The following is a 19,304-nucleotide window of genomic DNA, read 5'->3' on the forward strand; positions in this document are numbered from 1 at the left end:
AATCTTTTATCATCAATAATAATTACACCCAATTGCATAAATGCTGTCCTTCCCGTTTGACGACATTTTGAATAGTCGTATCATTTCTATAATAATTTTATTAGTTCATGTTTGGTTGACGCCATAAACTAATAAAATTATTGTAGAAGTGTAACGACATTTTGAAAAGTCGTATCATTTCTATAATAATTTTATTAGTTCATGGTTGGTTGACGCCATAAACTAATAAAATTATTGTAGAAGTGTAACGACATTTTGAAAAGTCGTATCATTTCTATAATAATTTTATTAGTTCATGGTTGGTTGACGCCATAAACTAATAAAACTATTGTAGAAGTGTCACAACTTTTTAAAATTCCGTCAAACCGGAAGAACGGCATTTATGTAATTAAGTTGAATAGTTATAATTAGTTGTACATACTTTTAACATAACTGCATTTCCAAAATGACAATAAAGAAATATTTGAAATAAAACATTTGTTAATACAATACATTGAATGACAACTTTATCATTAATTGTATTCTTTGTAGATATACTGAAGACGAGAGTACAGATATTTAAAATTGATCCGAAAAATTGAATACCAAATACAATATTAAAAATATCGTTTAATTTACTACTGAACCTGTAATTTTTTTAAAAATATTTTTTTATTTTTTTTTTACCTTTTTGTGAGGGATATGATAAAAATATATATACACCTAGAGAAAAGATTTCTTTGATTTAAAGAAATCAATTTGTTTTACTTGTTTTCTTTCATTCAAAATAAAATTTTTTTTGTTGATATAGGGTCAAAGAAATATTTATTTGAATTAAATAAAAAATTTCTTTGAAACGAAGATAATTTTTTTTTTTTTTGAATCAAAGAAATCTTTTTTCTTATAGATGAAAGTTACATGTAGATGTAATTATGATGAACAATACAGTCTTTAATAATATTTGCCTCTTCTAATTCATTAAAAAGAATAGATCTTTTATTATTATTATTATTATTTTTATATAAATATGGCAAATTTTTTAGACGATAACATATTATATCAAGCTGAGAACAAATTTGAATCAACATTGTCATTACAAATGTTTCAGATGCAACTGTAACTAAACCAGATAAATAAAGCCACAATGATTGACTAATATATGTTAAAGAAAATGCTAATTTCTGATTTTTATAATCGTATGGTAATGATGCTTTTAATGGTAAACTGATATTATCTTTTCCTTTTGCCAATCCTCCACATGTCATTGCTAAAACTGTTGCTGAGGTTATTATAAAAAAATATTTTGTGTTCCTTCTGAAACGAGATATATTTAAATTTTCTAAATCAAAGAAAATTCTAACACTGATGTAGGGTCAAAGAAACATTTCTTTGAATCAAAGAAATCAATTTCTTTGAATCAAAGAAATCAATTTCTTTGAATCAAAGAAATCAATTTCTTTAAATCAAAGAAATCAATTTCTTTAAATCAAAGAAATCAATTTGTTTGTATCGAAGAAATTAATTTCTTTGATTCAAAGAAATTGATTTCTTTGAATTAAAAAAATTGTTTTCTTTGAATCAAAGAAATCGGTTTTTTTTATTGTAATTATACAATCACTGACCTAGCTGTAAAATCACATTTGTCCTGCATAATTTTCTCAATATTGTCACGAGTTTTTAGACAATGTGCATTTAAAATATTTATCAATTTTATAATATCATTTCGTCTTAGGATAAAATTTGTCATTTTCACACAAGTTACTATTGCTGCCAAAAACCAACATAATGATTCTGCGAATTCGTCAATATTATTTAATGAATGTAAAATAAGATAAATGCACAATGAAATATCAAAAAAGTAAAAAAGAATAATAATAAAAATTGTCAATATATTATAAAAAAATTTCATAATAAATAATGACAAATTTATTGGCCTCCAAACACCGGCAAATATAAAAAGATTTATTGAAAGTTCGCCTTTGTACATTTTTTAATTTTTTTCAAATAGTTTTCTAAATTTCTTTTTTCTTCAATTAGAAATTCTTAAATTTTTTTTTTTTAATTTTTTAAAAAAATTGAATGACTATTATAGAAGTTTAATAATGTAACTAAATTTTTGCAATGTTCTCTTGTAGATGAAACAAATTTTCAATTGACTTGGAACTATAGATAGGCTCTTGCGTTATTGTGTATATGAAGTAAAACCACATTTATTATTCCATATAGTTATTCACCCTATCTTATTACAATTTTAATCGAATGAATTGCAACTTAGAAAATGAATATGTAATTCGATATGATAGAAAGTCGTATTTTTATTATTGTACAGTTAAGCTGTAATTATTTATTTATATATATATATATATATATATATATCTGCAAAAGGGTCATTATATGTATAAAATGATAATAGTCGCATTTTCAACCCTTCATATATCGAAGTCATTAATATTTTATATCACTCAAGAATATATCGGTAAATTGTCAAGATATTTTTCTATATAATTCTAAATAGAAATATATTTTTTGCCGGAAAATAATTATTTTTAAACAATTTTTATTTAGATATTTTTTTTAAAAAAATTTATTTTTGTTTATTATTTCTATTATTTTTGAATTCAAAAAATGACAAATAATGGAGCGGTCACACCTCGGCTGCAGGAGCAGTTGCCCATGGCAACCGTGTAAGAGTAAGAGAGATAGAAGATTTTCCATCTTTCTTACTCTTACATGGTTGCCATTGGCAACTGCTCCTGCAGACGAGGTGTGACCGCTCCATAATAACCACGAAGTAGTATAAAGGCGCTCTCACACCTTTTTGGCTGCCTGCAGGTTACCATGGCAACGCATGAGAGTGAGTGCGACAGAAAAATTAAAAATTTCAATATTCAAATTTTCTGTCTCACTCACACACGTGCGTTGCCATGGTAACCTGCAGGCAGGCAGCCAAAAAGGTGTGAATGCGCCATAAGGAGATATATCGCTGTATATAAAAGATGGCCCCGTTTTCCGTATTCACGGTTCTCAAGTTTTCACCAATCTAATTACACTTGCGCCAACCGCGGGAAATTGTGATATTAAACTCTGTATTCTCTAAACATGTGATTTTAATACCGAGGTTTCCCTCTAGAGGCGCAAGTGTAATTAGATTGGTGAAAACTTGAGAACTGTGAATATCGAAAATAGGGCTACATTCCGTTAGAGCTGCGCCATATGTGATAATGTCTCCTTATACTACTTCGTGATAATAACAATTCAAATTACACATAAACTCGAAAAACATATATATATATATTTACATTTAAAAAAAAAACCGAAAACATAACCTATATTACATATTTACAAAAGAAATGCGTTTTTAGTCCCTTTCCGTGCATGTTATTCGTTACTCGTTAACGTTTTACGTATGGTGAAACCATTTGTGACGCTCCACGAGAGAAGGGACCTATCTCCGAAATAATATTAGGCTTAGTTTTCATGTACGGTGCACGGAAAACTGAGCCTAATGTTATTTCGGGGATAGGTCCCTTCTCTCGTGAAGCGTCACATTTCACACTTTTTTACGGTGGGTTTCCATTGTACTCACTCGCCATTTGTCATAATTCTCGTCAACTATCGCACTAGTGAAAATTTAGTGACTTTATAGTAACTTTTAATTTTAACTAAAAAGTCACTAAATTTTCACTAGTGAAAATTTTTTTTCTAGTGAAAATTTAGTGACTTTATAGTAACTTTTAATTTTAACCAAAAAGTCACTAAATTTTCAGTAGAGCAGGGTTTGGTAGTTGACGAGAATTATAACTAATAGCGAGTGGGGACAAAGTAAAAAATTTTCTTCACTTTAAATTTTCTGAAATACACAAACCTTATTGGTTGTCCAGTAGTTGATTCATTGTGAACAACCAATGGGCCAACGCAAAATAGAACCGTAACCGGAATCGTAACCGTAAATGCAACCGGAATAATGAGTTAGAGAAGGAAAAACAATATATCTATTCTTTTCTAACTCATTATTTCGGTTGCGTTTGCGATTACGATTCCGGTTACATTTCTATAATGTTCAGGCCTTAATCGTAAATCTTAAGGCCAAAGCACAATAGAAACGTAACCGGAATCGCAATCGGAAGAATTAGTAAGAGAAGGACAACAATATATGACTATCCTTCTCTAACCCATTCTTCTGTTTACGATTGCGATTACGGTTACGTTTCTATTCTGCTCAGGCCTTTAAGCTTTTACATGAGATAGAGAGAAAAGGACAAAAGATATTTCTATCCTTTTCTCTCTCATGTAAAAGCTTAAGATTTACGATTAGAGATTTCATTCTGCTTAGGTTTAAAGGTACGACCATACGACTTTTGGAAAAACCATTCTTGTCTTTCTCTCTCCTAAGACAGAGGCATAAGATTGTCTCACTCTGCATTTTCTTACATTTCCCAAAGACGGAAAATGCAGAGTGAGACAAACTTATGCGTCTGTAATAGGAGAGAGAAAGACAAGAATGGTTTTTCCAAAAGTCGTGTGACCGTACCCTGAAAATTCATCACTCGCCGAAAAATTAAAGCAGGTATGAAAGCACCTTTATTCATTTTATTGATCGAATTATCGATATCGAACATCGATATATCGGAACGTTAATATCGAGTATCTCTCACTTTGAATGACCCAACCCTGGTATACTAAAAAGTATATAGTAAATTTGTTTTTAAAATATTATTTACATATGTAAATATTTAAAAAAAAAAGAAAAGAAAAAAAAATGGAAAATCTAAATGTTTTGGAAGAAACACAAAAAATAATTGACAGAGCACCATTTCGTGAGATGAAAATAAATGACACTAGTGTATTGGATAAAGTTGATGGTCGTGGAACTTGTGACAAATGTAATAAGTCAAGAAAATATTTTTGTTACACTTGTTACACATTAATTGTTGATAAAAAAATTATTCCACAAGTTAAGGTAAGAAAACAAAAAAAAATTAATAATAATTATATATATATATATATAATAATAATATAAAAAATTTATCAATCGCGGTTAAAAGTAAGGTTATGTCTATATTTATATTTTAAAGAGATTTAAATTTACTGTTAATTTTCAATTGTTAGGTTGTTTCTACAATAGACAATTCTTTTTTTCTTTTTGTGTTAATAATTTACTTAAACAAAATAATTTTTATATTTAAATTAAATAAACTTTATTTATGAACCAATAATTTCTGTATTTGAAGTAAATACCATTTAATTGACTCAAATAGTAATTATTTGTTGAAAATAAATATTTAGTTGATGCAAATAAATATTTAGTTGATTCAAGTAAATATTTAGTTAATAGAAATAAATATTTAGTTGATGCAAATAAATATTTAGTTGTTGCAAATAATTATTTAGTAAATAGAAATAAATATTTAGTTGATTCAAGTAAATATTTAGTTGTTGCAAATAATTATTTAGTAAATAGAAATAAATATTTAGTTGATTCAAGTAAATATTTAGTTAATAGAAATAAATATTTAGTTGATGCAAATAAATATTTAGTTGTTGCAAATAATTATTTAGTTGTTGCAAATAATTATTTAGTAAATAGAAATAAATATTTAGTTAATAGAAATATATATTTAATTGATTCAAATAAATATTTAGTTAATAGAAATAAATATTTAGTTGATGGAAATAAATATTTAGTTGATGCAAATAAATATTTAGTTGATTCAAATAAATATTTAGTTAATAGAAATAAATATTTAGTTGATGCAAATAAATATTTAGTTGATACAAATATTTATTTGATAATATTAAAAAAAAAAACCCGATTATTTGAATCAAATAAATATTTTTTCCAATGGACTATTAATAAATTATAAAAATAATAATAATATTAAGTTTTCTTTTAAAAAAGGAAAAATTTTTTTTTTTTTTTTAATGAAAATTTACTTACAGTTACCGATAAAAATAGATATTATAAAACATTCACGGGAAATTGATGGAAAATCAACGGCAGTTCACGCGACAATTTTAGCTTCGGAAAATGTGAAAATTTACACATATCCAGATTTTCCATTATTATCCGCAGACGAAAAGGTATTGATATAATTATATATTTTATTTTCTATTTTCTGTTTTATTATAATTACAATTACAATAAAATTATTATATTTTTTACGAAAAACAAAAAAAAAGAAAAACTAAATAATTGAATTTCTCAGATTGTTCTCATATTTCCCAGCAAAACGGCAACGAGCGTTGATTCATTTTTCGAATCATGGACAAAAAACAATGAGAATTCATTGATATCAGGACTTCCAATAACGCGAGCAATTTTTATTGATAGCACTTGGCAACAAACAAAAGCCATTTATAAAGAGCAGAAACTAAGAGGTAATAAGAACATTTTTTTTTTTTTTTTTTGTTTAATTTTAAAGAGAGGAGAGAAAAAATAATTCTTTAGTTTTTGTTTTTATTCATTTTCTTTTTTTTTTTTTTTTTGGTAAAAAAAAAATTATTTTTAATTATATCTGTATGCAGATTTCCCAAAAGTCCCAACTAAAAAAAAAATAAATTAATAATAGTAAAAATAACAATAGTAGTAATAATAATAACATTAATTTTTTTTTTTTTGTTAAAAAAAGAATTATTTTTCAAAAGCCTCATAAGCAAAATAATAATAATAAGGAGTTTTCCCTCCTTGGTGTAACAGATTTCCACTTTATTCTTCACAAAAAAAAAAAAAATTCATAATAATAAAAATAAAAAAAAAAATTGTTATAAAAACAGATTTGCCGTGCGTGATATTAAAAGGACGAATATCACAATTTTGGAGGCATCAAAAAAAAAGTCCACGATGGTATTTAGCAACAATTGAAGCTATACATCAATTTATGATTGAATTTCATATGTGTGCATTTAATAATTATCAGCAAAATCAAATAGTAATTAAAAATGAATTTGGTGAATTATCACAATTATGTTTACCTTATAGTGGACAATATGATAATTTACTTTTTTTTTTTAAACATATGTATGAAAAAATACACAGTATTTATGATCACGAGAAACTTTACGCTTATAAACGACCGTTAATTTAATTTAATTTTTTTTTTATTCACAAGAATTGCCAACTGTGATAAATAAATAAATATCATAGATAAATGTAAGAAAAAATTTATATAATTTTTTTTTTTATAAATTTATATTAAATACGAATTATTAGATTATATATAATATTTTTTTATTATATTCTATATAAATTCTATACGTCTCGAAACTGTTTGAATATTTTTTTTTTTTTTTTTTTTTTTTTTAATAAATTGACTGAAAAAAAAATTTTATGTGATTATTTCGTCATGGGAATAATATGACTACTCTGCTATATAAGGAAAAAAAAATATACAGGCTGATTTTTATGTTCTGGAGCCCATAGGAAATTTTTTTTATTCTCTTTTTTGTTTTTTAAACAAAAATAATGGAATTAAAAAAAAATTTTAGGAGGTTCGGAACATAAAAATTATCCTGTATATAAAAAATAATAATAGTCTCACAGCTGGACTAAATTGTTTCTATGGTGTTAAAAGACTCTTCTCATTATATACTCTCTCGCTCATGTGACTAAATAAATAAAAAGCTTCACGCAAAAAAAAAAAATCTTTATCTAGAACAGCGATATGTTTCACTAAAACAGCGAAAGTTTTCGCTATTCTAGAGAAATATATCGCTATTCCAAAGAAATTAGGGTGTTTAACGTTTAGGGAAAACAGAAAAAGGTCAGGGAATTTCTTTAATTAATAACAATTAATTTTTTTCAGTGAAATATTTGGTTTTTTAATATAAATAAAAATTATTTGAATTTTATTTTATCGGTTTCAACTTCAAATAAAGTAAATTATTCATTAATACGAATTATTTATTATTTAATGCTAATATTCATATTTAATTTATAAAAATTTTTCACGGTGTCGAATATTAAATTATCGAATTTCTATTTAGCAAAATATTGTATAAAGTGGATTAATTAAGAATTTTTTTAAATAGAAATTCTGTTTTAATAATAATTGAATTTTAGTTGATTTTAAATTGAAATTTTGGAAATAATTGAATTAAAATTATTTAAATTATTTAAAATTAACTAAATTTCAATTATTTTCAAAAATTTCAATTTAAAATCAACTAAAATTCAATTATTTTTCAAAATTTTAAATCCAAAATCAACTAAAATTCAATTATTTTCTAAATTTGAAATTCAAAATAAACTAAAATTGAATTATTTTTCAAAAATTTTAATTTAAAAGCTTCTATAATTTAATTGTTTCTAAATTTTTTTGAAATTTAATAATTTCAATTGTAACTCTCACCGGAAATTAAATTATTTTTTAATGATTTTTATAATATTCTTCAAAATTCAACTACCTATTTGAATTCATTTTGCAATTTAAAAAATTTTTTTAAGTTCAAATTTTTGTCTATAATTTCTAATAAATTCTTCAATTATTTGAAATTCAATTATTTTCCAAAATTTCAATTCAAAATCAATTAATTATTTTCAAAATTTCAATTGAAATTCAATTATTTTCAAAATTTTTAATTCAAGACAATTTTCTTGACCAAAATTCCTTAAAAATGAATTTCTATTAATTTGAAATTCTATAAAATACTAAAGTACTATAAAATCTGTTTTATTTAATTTTACTAAATAAAAATTTAATATTTTAAGAATTGACGCCGTAAAAATTATTTTAAATTAAATGTTGAAAATATTTATACGCCCCCCCCCCAAATTAGTTTATTTATTTCACTGAAATATTTTATTTTTTACGATACATTATTTATTTGGTTCAAATAAATATGAAATTAGTCAATAATAGACTGGTAAATGATTTAATTGTATCGAAATAAATTTTATTTGTTTAAAATAAAAATTTTTTATTGTAATTTAGGTCAGTGAAAAGTCAGGGAATTTTTTTCCTAGCAGTTAGACACCCTGAAATTTTATACAATAATATTTATAATATATAATATTTATTTATAAGTATATTTATAAATTTTAAAGTAATTAAATTAAATAATAATGTAAGAATAAATTGTTAATAAATAAATAGAAGAAAAAAAAAAATTAAAGTAACAGCACGCGGTATTCCCAAGCGGTCACCCATCCAAGTACTAACCGCGCCCAACGATGCTTAACTTTAGTGATCGGACGAGAACTAGTGCGATCATCGTGGAATGGCCGTTACTTGAATATAAATTTTCATTTCTTGCTTACATTCTTAAAGAGTTCAGGGCTGTGGAGAAATACACATACTCGATTGCTCATTGGTCACAAGAATTATACGCGGGAATTTTGAATTTTTTTTTGTTCTAAAACACTTTTTTTTTAATTAGAAAAGAGAGAAATTACATATATATATATATATATATTATTTAATTGTTTGCATATTTTTTATTTGTAACGTAAATATGCGTTTTTTTTGAAAGAATTAAAAAAAAATAATTAATACAAAAAAAAAGTAGAGAGAAAGAGAGATGTGTGATTATCATCAGCTGATCGGGAGTACATAACCTCAAAATTTTATCTCAAGAAGGTAAATGTTTATAAAATTTTTTTTACAGTGTATGTATATATATATATGATATATATAATTCGTGATATAATTATAGGATAGTAATTTTAAACACAAAATTAAAAAAAAAATCGTTCTTCATGAGGGGGAAATAATGATTCTTTAATGAAAAAAAGAAAGAAAGAAAAAAACAAAAATATGACGACGTATTCGATAAATCTTGACGAAAAAGGTCAGGAAGGGCCAATTCGATGTATATTTTTCTCAGAATTTCATCACATTGCTGGTCCAAAAATCACTTGTCAGGTGAGTTTGATTTTTAATTTAAATTTTGCAATTTTCGAAATAATTTATTATATGGGCTTAAAAAAAAAGAATAGAAATTTAATATTATTATTGTTAATTAATATTACTATTATTAATTGTTGTACTTTTGTTATTATTTTTTTTTTTTTGCAGGTACCAGACAATTTTATTTCGAAAGATATTTTCGACAATGTGAGCGTTTATATTATTCCAAAGGCACAACTTCAACGAAGTACAATTACTGTGTTGGTATATAAAAAAAAAATATATTTTCTTCTTTTTTAAAAATCTTTAAAAATCAATTAATAATTAATAATATATATATACTTTGATTTTTCGTTAGGAATTTTTTTTTTTTAGGGAAATTTCAAAGGATTTATTATAATTATTATTAATTAATAATTTATTTTATTAATTGATTTTTCATAAAAATTTATTTTTATTTTATATTTTATTATTTTAAGGAAATTGGGAAATAGGGATAAATATTCAGAAGAAGGGGAAAAATTTTATAATAGTTTGGGGTATAGCACGATGGAAATTGAAAGATATAGGATTGAAAAGAGAAAAATAGGTGAGATAATAAAAAAAAAGAGATATAGATATAGAAAATCAGGTTAGAATGGGAAATATAAGTGAATCTAAATATAACTCTAGGTACAAGGAAATATTGATTGAAGGATTACCATATTATTTGAAAAAAAAAACTAAGGATAGGGTGGGAACAAGAAACTATAGCGAGAATTAGATGTGGAAATATAGAAAGAACCAATAAATATTGGGCAAATGAAAGTGTATGGATTTGTAGAATATGTGAAAAAGATTGGTGTTCTTTTAATCATTTGTTCAAAGAATGTTTAGGTACTAATAATTTAATTACGGATGTAAATATTGACAAGGTTAATTTATATATGATTAGATGTAATGATAAATATGATAAAAAAAATAGTAAAAGCTGTATATAATATAGATAAAATATTTAAAAGTAAAGAGGTTTGCCGTTAAGTTTATTGTAAATTTATGTATAGATATGTATATGTTTAAGGATGGATGTGAATAGACATGCACAGTAATTATATGTAAACCAAGTACATTTCTAGGCCATTAGACTGAAAATAAATAATATTATTATACTTTATTTTTTTTTTTTAATTAAAAATTTATATTTGTGAAAAATGTTTTTTTTTTTCATTTTCAGAACATTAAAGGACTACAAAATTCTTGGATTCCCGGTGAAAATTGATGACAAAAAATATGCGAGAAATGCATTTTATTTTAATCTCTGTTTTGTTTGTGATTCTGAAGCGCGTACAGTTCATTATGAACCGGTTGTAAAGAAAATGTCCGATTTTTTGGTTAATATTGAAGATAATTATTTAATACATTTATTTTTTTTTATACTTTTATAAAACGGCAAAAATTATTCTCTATTAATTAATAATATTTTCCAAAAGTAATTATTTAGCACATTTATTTAATTATTTAAAAATTTTTTTTAATATTATTTTCTAAATTCAATTATTTTTTTTTTTAAAAAAAGAGAATCTATTTTTTTAATTTCAAACAAAAAATAAATTGTAAAATAAAAATATTGTAAATTGTAAAATATATATAATTTTGTTTTAATAAATTTAATTCTAGATGGCTTTAGAAATTGAAAATAGATTTCTCTCAGCTTCCGAGGATAAAACACGACTTGCTGAAATGTTGAGACACGTGATGCAAGATTTAAATTTACATAAAATGTGCACACTAACTGGTAAGGATCGCAATTTAATTTCGAAAATAATTTTGATTATTAGATATTAAAAACAAAAAATTGAATATATCAAAATGTTACGCAAATAAAAAGAAATTTGATTTAGATATAAAAAAAATAGATTTAAATCGGATTTCATTTCTTTACAAAAAAAAAATCGGATTTAATTCGAAAAAATCGTATTTTTGAAAAAAAAATCAGATTTGAATCGAACAAATCGGATTTATTATTAATTAATCAGCTCTAATATTGTAGACATTATAAATCAATTTTTTTTTGTTCAATTGTTTTAATAGAAGGAACGATGACATCGCATTTAAAAGTGGTGCGATTGGCACCTGAACCACAGCCAGTATTAGATCATCAGGTGCCAATATTTTTGGAAGGACGCGAAGCATTTCGCAGCGATCAATGGGATTTAACAACTCAACAAGTATTGCCATACATTGATGGATTTAATCATGTTTCGCGAATTGCCGTTGAGGCCGATGTCGATAATAATCTCGTCAAAAGTTGTGTTCAAAATCTCGTGTAAGATTTTTATTATTTATATTTTTTTTAGGAGGGAAGTGGAAAATCTGCATAACCCTGGAGGCCTATTTCCAAGTCAGATACCTGGAGCTCGTATTCTCAGATTATGTGGCGATGACCGTTCTTGTTCTGTCCGACCCACTAAAAACCACAACCTTTTTGAGACTTTAACTCTACTGGCGGAATCTCAGCTTCTCCACCGAAGCGGTACTTAGCTAAATGGGTAAAACCCTCCTCACCCCTTTTTTGTCGCCTTTTACGACATGCAGTGGGCTACAGGCGCTCTAATCTAAAGCGCCACGGCGAAGTAGCCAACTTCACTGTGTTTCCTAACTAACCATGTAGCGTGAAGGGGAATCAGGTCCACCTACCTTTAGACTCCCAATCCCATCTCTCCTGCCATTTCTGAACGAGTCTACTTCTGGACTCTCTGTGTATTATCGCTTTGAGTCTATCGCTATGCTCTGAAGTACCCGCCAGATCTTTGTTAAGATGGAAGATCTCCTTCCCTTTTATTGTCAATAAATTAATTGGCGTTTATCCAGCGAGTACCAGAACAGCGCAAGTAGACACCGTTCTGAAGGCTGACACAATTCTCCGTGCCGGTTCTCACTGGACCGCGAGGAGCCTGTCAGAGATGCTATGGAACTTTAGGGCCGAAGCCCAAACAGGGGGAAGCATAAAGCTGCTTTGATTGAACCACAGTTGCCACTAATCTACGTTTCTTTTCCCTGGGGCCACCGATATTGGGCATCATCCTCGAAAGGTTTCCCATGCATTCGGTGGTTTGGAGTGACGAGATGTTAATATGTTGTCCGAAATTCAATCGTTTGTCCAACGTCACTTCCAGGTACTTCAGTTCTGTTCCCCATGAAACTACAGATCCTCCAATTTCTAATCGCGGGAATCGGAAGTCTCTCTGATCTGTGACGAGGCTCGGTTTTCTCGACAGCCATTTTTAGACCATGTCGATTCAACCAAGACCCCATTTGTCGCAGAATATCATCGAGTTTTAATTTGTAAAAGATTTATCTCGTCCCAAAAGCACGTTATCCGCGAACCCGATTAGAAACGTATCTTCCAGTAAGTCCAACCTCAGGAAATCGTCATACATGACGTTCCATATGGTTGGACCCAATATTTTTATAAAGGGGAGTCACAACCTTCATTTTGAATCCTTTACATTTTAATGATCGTAGGAAGATATATATTTTTTTTCTTGCATCATTTGGATCCTATAAACATACAGGATGGTCAAAAAAATAAAATTTTAATTTTTGACCATTTTAGAAATTAATTTCTCAAGAAAAAAAATTAATATTTTAAATATCTATCTTCTTTCTCAATTTTGATTATTTTTCATCGCCAATTTTTTTCCACGCTTTTTTTAATGATTCTTACAAATCTCACGCATGGATTTTTAAAAATTTTAATTTTTTCAAAAAAAAAGAAAGAATTAAACATCATTGCACTCTTCTATTAAATATATATATCTTCTTACACAATTTTAAGTATTTTTCATTGTCAAATTTTTTCCACACTTTTTTTTAATGATTCTTTAAAATCTCTCGCATGGATTTTCAAAAAATATTAATTTTTTCAGAAAATAAAATTCTAAAATGGTCAAAAATTAAAATTTTCTTTTTTTGTTTTTAGAATCCAAATGATGCATGAAAAAAAAAATATAACATCGTTTAATAATTTAAATTTAAGTGGGTCAAAATAAAGGTTGTGACTCCGCCCTTAATATTATTATCAATATTAGTATTATTAATTACTATTTTAATATTTATTTATTATTTTAATTCTTAGTATTTAAAAAAAAAATCATTTTTTTCAGATATTACGGAGTTGTGACATTAATTCCAATATTTCAATACAGTAATGTTTATGCAACAACTCCAAAATTGAAGGAACTGGCTGAGGATTTAAATTTACAGGAAAAATGTATAGAATATTCTTCGAAGAGTCGTGAGAATTTTATTATTATTATTTTTTTTTAAATTACATTTTAACTAAAAGAAAAGAAAAAAGAAATTTTTATCGAATTTAATTATTATTTCTTAATTTTTTCTTTGAAATATTATTATTGATGAAAAATAGAAAAAAGTAGCAGTTAATCTTTTTTCTTTTTTTTTTTACAAAATATTGCCACAATTTGAGAAGGAAATTTTTTTTTCAAAAATTTAATTAAATTAATAAAAGAATTATTTTTGAAACTGTAAAGAAAGATTCTGTTTATTAATTAATTTATTCAATTAGAATATTAATTAATATTATTTTTTTTGTAAAATTTCAAATGTAATTATTCTAATTTTTTTTTTTTTTTATTTTTGTATTTTTTAATTTTTCTTTTTTTTAATTTTTTGTCTTTTTTTCTCTCTCTCCCTTTAAAGCGAGGCAACCGGCATTTTTGAGGGACATTTTTCGAATGTATTCAAATATGACACACGGCAGCAGTATGAGGGATTTATGTCAGAGATTAAATCCCCAGAGTTTGAGAATAAACGAGAGGCGCCTCGTTCAATTTGGTTTAATTGAGGGACTAATTCGTCGCGTTTATAAGGTAACAATTTTTTAAAATATCTCTAATAAATTTAAAAAAAAAAAAAGAAAAAATTAAGTCGAATCTTTTTCGATAAAGAAAAATACAAACAAAAAAACTGGGAAAAAGAAATAGTAAACAAATTTTTGGAAAAAGAAAAATAACAAAAAAAAAATAAAAATCTGACAAGTATATTAAAGAAATTAAAAATTACGAAAAATAGAAAATTAATTAATTTCTTGTAAAATGTAAAAAATGAAATTAATTAATTTCTTGTAAAATGTAAAAAATGAAATTAATTAATTTCTTGTTAAATGTAGAAAATGAAATTAATTTAAACACAGGAAAATAAAGTTTCGAAAATTAATTTTTAAATTTTGAAAAATAGAAATAATAAAATTTCGTAACAAAATATAGAAAATAAATTTAAAAATAGAAAATACAATTTTGAAAATAAATAGAAAAGGAAAAAATATTATTATGTTTAAAAATAAGATAAATTTCAGTTCAAAAATTAAGAACAATAAAAAAGGAAAAATATTGTTTTTATATATATATATATATATATATAGATATATTAATTTTTTTTTTATTATTTAACAGTATCCAATTCGATTACCGGGAACATTGAGTGAGGAATGTAAAAATAATATTCTTTATAAATATTTCACTGGCACTTATAATCTCGATGAAATTTGCTGCTCAACTGGACAAACAGTTGCACAAATTGAAGATCTTGTTGAACGTGATCCCAATGTTGTGATGCTGTGGAAATAAAAAAAAAAAAATTATTCTTTACAATTTATTCAATAAATTCTATAATTTTAGAAATTCAATTTAGTTCAATTTCAATTTACAATAATTTATTTATTATTTTTTAAAAATATTTTATTTTTTAATAGATAGGTACTAAAATATAATATTTTTTTTTTTGAATTTCTTTAATTTTGTAACGAAATTTTTTTAAAAAATATTTTATTTTTTAATAGATACTAAAATATAATTTTTTTTTTTTGAATTTCTTTAATTTTGTAACGAAATTTTTTAAAAAAATTTTTATTTATTTAGTAATGTAAATTTTTTATAATAAATTAAAATCTTAGATAAAAAAGAATTAAAATTTGTTTTTTAAATAAAAAATAAAAGAAAATAAAAATAAAAAAAAAATGTAAAATTAATTAAAATAAAAATAAAAGGAATTTAAAAAAATAATTTCAGTTTTCAAAATAATATTGTACTATGAAAATGATAAATAATAAAATAATAGTACCATTAAAATTAAATTTTTTCTTTATTTTTTTAACCGATTGAAAATTTGGTTCTTTTTGAAAAAATAGGTATTTATTTTAGTATTAAAAAAAAAGAGGAAAAATTCTATATAAAAATATTTATTGACAATCGTACAAAGAATTTTTTTTTTTCAATTTAATAACATATTAAAAAAAAGAGAAAATTAATTTTCTTTTTAAAGTTCTTCACTTAACGAAGTGAAAGCATTTTTTCCGCATCTCCATTTTTAGGAACTTTTAATTATTTTTATTATTTTTATATTTTTTTTTTTTGCAAACAATTTTCTAGAATAAATGAAAGATTTTCATTTTTATAAATTTTAAAGAAAAATTTTCATCGTTTCTTTTTCTTCTTTTTTTTTGTATGATTAATAGTATTTTTTTTTTCTTTAAATTTAATATGATTAATTTTTGTTTATTTTCTTTTTATTTAATATAATTAATTGGTTTTTTCTTCTTTTTTTTTCTATTTAATATGATTGTGTGAAAAAAATAAAAATTTCTTCACCAATGTTCGTGTACTCAAAAATATTGTTGCCTCCTTATTGATATTATAAAATTCAGCGGTCATTTTATCATTGAGTATTGTACTGGAATATTTTAAAATTTGATATTCAATTGGAATTTGTGTTTTATCCATTATTTGTAATTTAATTTTTTCAATTGTATATTCCGCCATAATGTTTAATGTAAAATTTTTTCCACCACAATTAATAAATATTTGTATTAATTTTAAAGCCTCATTATTGTAATTATTAATTTCATGACAATGATGATTTGTCGTTGTTTCAATTTTGGAATTTTCTTCAAATTCGTCAGTTTTCATTGCTGTGAATTTTCGTTTCATTGTGTGTGTTTTTTTTTTGTTTAAAAAAAGAAAAAGGAAAAAATTTCACATTTATAGAAAAAATTGTTTCATAATTTTTTGTTTTGTAATTTTTTATCCCTCCAACGATGAATTTTAATCATTTTTTTTTCTCCTTGCTTTTACTTTTGTTTCCGATGTGTTTGAAGAAAAAAAAAAAATATTTTTTTTTCGATTATTTTTACATTTTCTGTGGAGGAAAAAAAATTGATTTATAATTTCTTTTCTTTATTTATTTTTTTTTTTTTGGTTTATTAATTTAATTTTAATTAATAATTAAAACTTATTCTAATTAACAAAGTTTTTGTATTAAGAAATTTTTATATACAAATTTTGATTATAAATTTAAATCGTAAAATTTAATAACAAATTTTTATTTGATTTATTTAATTTTTATTTTAATTATAAATTTTCATAATTAAAAAATATTAAATAAAAATTTAAATTATAAATTTAAATTGTGAATTTTAATTACATATTTTCATTATTATTTTTAATAACAAAATTTTATTATTAATGTTAATTACAAAATTTTAATTATAAATTTAAATTGCCAATTTTCATTACAAATTTTCATAACTAATATAAATTAAAAATTTTAATTAAAAAATTTTAATTATAAATTTCAATTTTGCAAATATAGTTATAAATTTAAATTGTAAATTTTAATTACAATATTTTAATCAAAAATTGAAATAGCAAATTTTTAATTACAAATTTTTATTAATATTTTTAATGAAAAATTTTTAATGCAAATTTTAATTACAAATTTTAAAAATAATATTTAATTAATATTTTTAATTTTCAAATTTTGATTATAAATTTGAAATGCAAATTTTAATTACAAATTTTAATTATAAATTTTCATAATTAATATAATAAATAAAAATTTTAATTATAAATTTAAATCGTAAAATTTAGTAAAAAATTTTCTTTTAATTATAATTAATTTTTATTTTAATTATTTATTTTCATAATTAATATATTAAATAAAAATTTTAATTATAAATTTTAATTGTAAATTTTAATTACATATTTTCATTATTATTTTTAATAATTAAATATTCGATTATTGGCAATCTTTTTGGAACTCAGTAAAAGTTTATTATTTTTAATTACAAAATTTTAATTGCAAAATTTTAATCAAAAATTTAAAATTACAAATTTTAATTACAAATTTTCATAATAAATTTTAATTATAATTTAAAATTTGCAAATTTTTTTGTTTTTTAAAATTTGTAAATTTAAAATTAATTATTTATATTCAAAAGAAATAAAATAATAATAATAATAATAATAATAATAATAATAATAATAATAATAACTAAAAAAATATGATACAAAAATACAAATAACAAAATTCAAATAATTAAAACAAAAAACAAAATTCAAAAATTCGAATAAAATTTAATTATTTAAATTAACATGTTAATTAATAAATTATTTATAATTTGACGATTAATAACAAAAAGCATATATTTTATTTAAATTAACGTTTATTTATTATTTTATTATTAATGTTTTTATTTTCCGTATCATTTTTAATAAAACCGGAAATAAAATTTCCATCTTTCTATATACTACGAAAAAATCTTAAATACCAACAAAAAAAAATGAAAATAAAATTCCAAATAGATCGAAAAAAAAACAAATTCATATTTTTAGGTTAGAATTCAAAAAAAAAAAAAAAAAAATACAATTTTTAAAAATATTAATACAGTAACAATAGTAAAAAAAAAACAAAAACAAAAAATTACTATATTTTATAGAGAAAAATTTTGATTAGAAAAATAATCATGTTTATATTATAAATTCTATATTAAAATACCTTATTTTAAATGTGACGAAAAAAAAGTAAGGATAGTATTAAAATAAAAGTCATGTGCGTAAAAATAATAATGGAATAAACACCACGTGTTTGGAAAAAGTGCAAAAACTAAATAGATAGATAGAGAGAAAGAGAGAAAGAGAGAAAAAAAAATGTGTAATTAAATTAAGACTAATTTAAAAGATTGTCACGAGACTTTAAATTCTATTGGTCTAGGGTGAAATTATTGTCGTTTATTGGTTCTTATTTTGTTGCACTGCGCATGCACCTTTATTAAGTGCGGGAAAATTTAAAAAAGGGAATTTTTTTTTACAATTTTCCATGAGAAAATTTTTATAAGGTAAAATATATATTTACTATATCCGCATTTAATTTTTACAAAAATTTTTTTATTGCCAATACTATTTTTTTTACTATTACTATTTTATTACTATTTTATTACTATTTGATTACTATTTTATTACTATTTTATTACTATTATTACTACTATTACAAAAAATAAAAATATATTTGGAATAATTTTTTATAATACTGATATAAATATTTTAATATCTTTCTATTTTATCATTTATTATTATCTTATATTTATTGATTTGGATTTATTTAAAATTACGATAGAATTAGATAATTAAAGAGAAATCAAAAATT

The 19,304-nt window shown here is 23.1% G+C and overlaps 3 protein-coding genes, 1 long non-coding RNA gene and 1 other non-coding gene across 5 annotated transcripts; 2 read left to right on the forward strand and 3 right to left on the reverse strand.

Moving 5' to 3' along the window:
- Positions 1 to 893: 893 nt before the first annotated feature.
- LOC127290039 (uncharacterized) lies at positions 894 to 1,966 on the reverse strand. Its single transcript, XM_051318411.1, has 2 exons — positions 1,602 to 1,966; positions 894 to 1,293 (listed from the first exon to the last, which is right to left on the reverse strand). Exons 1-2 carry the CDS (start codon positions 1,964 to 1,966, stop codon positions 894 to 896), a joined length of 765 nt encoding a protein of 254 aa, XP_051174368.1.
- A 2,656-nt stretch (positions 1,967 to 4,622) lies between these two features.
- Positions 4,623 to 7,193, forward strand: LOC127290137 (tRNA-uridine aminocarboxypropyltransferase 1). Its single transcript, XM_051318534.1, has 4 exons — positions 4,623 to 4,939; positions 5,920 to 6,060; positions 6,186 to 6,357; positions 6,754 to 7,193. The coding sequence occupies exons 1-4, from the start codon at positions 4,739 to 4,741 to the stop codon at positions 7,062 to 7,064; spliced, it is 825 nt and encodes a 274-aa protein (XP_051174491.1). The 5' UTR covers positions 4,623 to 4,738; the 3' UTR covers positions 7,065 to 7,193.
- A 1,895-nt stretch (positions 7,194 to 9,088) lies between these two features.
- LOC127290204 (5S ribosomal RNA) lies at positions 9,089 to 9,207 on the reverse strand. Its single transcript, XR_007844273.1, has one exon. It is a non-coding gene; the product is annotated as a 5S ribosomal RNA (ribosomal RNA).
- Positions 9,208 to 9,432: 225 nt separating this feature from the next.
- Positions 9,433 to 15,510, forward strand: LOC127290138 (GATOR complex protein NPRL2). The gene is made up of 9 exons (XM_051318535.1): positions 9,433 to 9,554; positions 9,631 to 9,839; positions 9,993 to 10,084; positions 11,038 to 11,194; positions 11,481 to 11,598; positions 11,895 to 12,129; positions 13,970 to 14,100; positions 14,526 to 14,695; positions 15,278 to 15,510. The coding sequence occupies exons 2-9, from the start codon at positions 9,699 to 9,701 to the stop codon at positions 15,449 to 15,451; spliced, it is 1,218 nt and encodes a 405-aa protein (XP_051174492.1). The 5' UTR covers positions 9,433 to 9,554; positions 9,631 to 9,698; the 3' UTR covers positions 15,452 to 15,510.
- A 536-nt stretch (positions 15,511 to 16,046) lies between these two features.
- LOC127290139 (uncharacterized) lies at positions 16,047 to 18,941 on the reverse strand. The gene is made up of 2 exons (XR_007844259.1): positions 18,657 to 18,941; positions 16,047 to 17,018 (listed from the first exon to the last, which is right to left on the reverse strand). It is a non-coding gene; the product is annotated as an uncharacterized LOC127290139 (long non-coding RNA).
- Between the last annotated feature and the right edge of the window lie 363 nt (positions 18,942 to 19,304).

The sequence above is a fragment of the Leptopilina boulardi genome, unplaced genomic scaffold (assembly GCF_019393585.1).
Source record: "Leptopilina boulardi isolate dan_hultmark-lab unplaced genomic scaffold, ZJU_Lbou_2.1 LbouV2_55, whole genome shotgun sequence".
Lineage (NCBI taxonomy): Eukaryota > Metazoa > Arthropoda > Insecta > Hymenoptera > Figitidae > Leptopilina > Leptopilina boulardi.

Bases quoted from the DNA above. Each gene is read 5' to 3' on its own strand.
- LOC127290039 (XM_051318411.1), bottom strand. From the start codon at position 1,966: ATGTACAAAGGCGAACTTTCAATAAATCTTTTTATATTTGCCGGTGTT. The intron at 1,294-1,601 runs GTCAGTGATTGT...ATCTCGTTTCAG, and splicing joins AAATGTGATTTTACAGCTAG to AAGGAACACAAAATATTTTT.
- LOC127290137 (XM_051318534.1), top strand. From the start codon at position 4,739: ATGGAAAATCTAAATGTTTTGGAAGAAACACAAAAAATAATTGACAGA. The intron at 4,940-5,919 runs GTAAGAAAACAA...ATTTACTTACAG, and splicing joins AAATTATTCCACAAGTTAAG to TTACCGATAAAAATAGATAT. The intron at 6,358-6,753 runs GTAATAAGAACA...TTATAAAAACAG, and splicing joins TAAAGAGCAGAAACTAAGAG to ATTTGCCGTGCGTGATATTA.
- LOC127290138 (XM_051318535.1), top strand. From the start codon at position 9,699: ATGAAAAAAAGAAAGAAAGAAAAAAACAAAAATATGACGACGTATTCG. The intron at 12,130-13,969 runs GTAAGATTTTTA...CATTTTTTTCAG, and splicing joins AGTTGTGTTCAAAATCTCGT to ATATTACGGAGTTGTGACAT. The intron at 14,101-14,525 runs GTGAGAATTTTA...CTCCCTTTAAAG, and splicing joins AGAATATTCTTCGAAGAGTC to CGAGGCAACCGGCATTTTTG.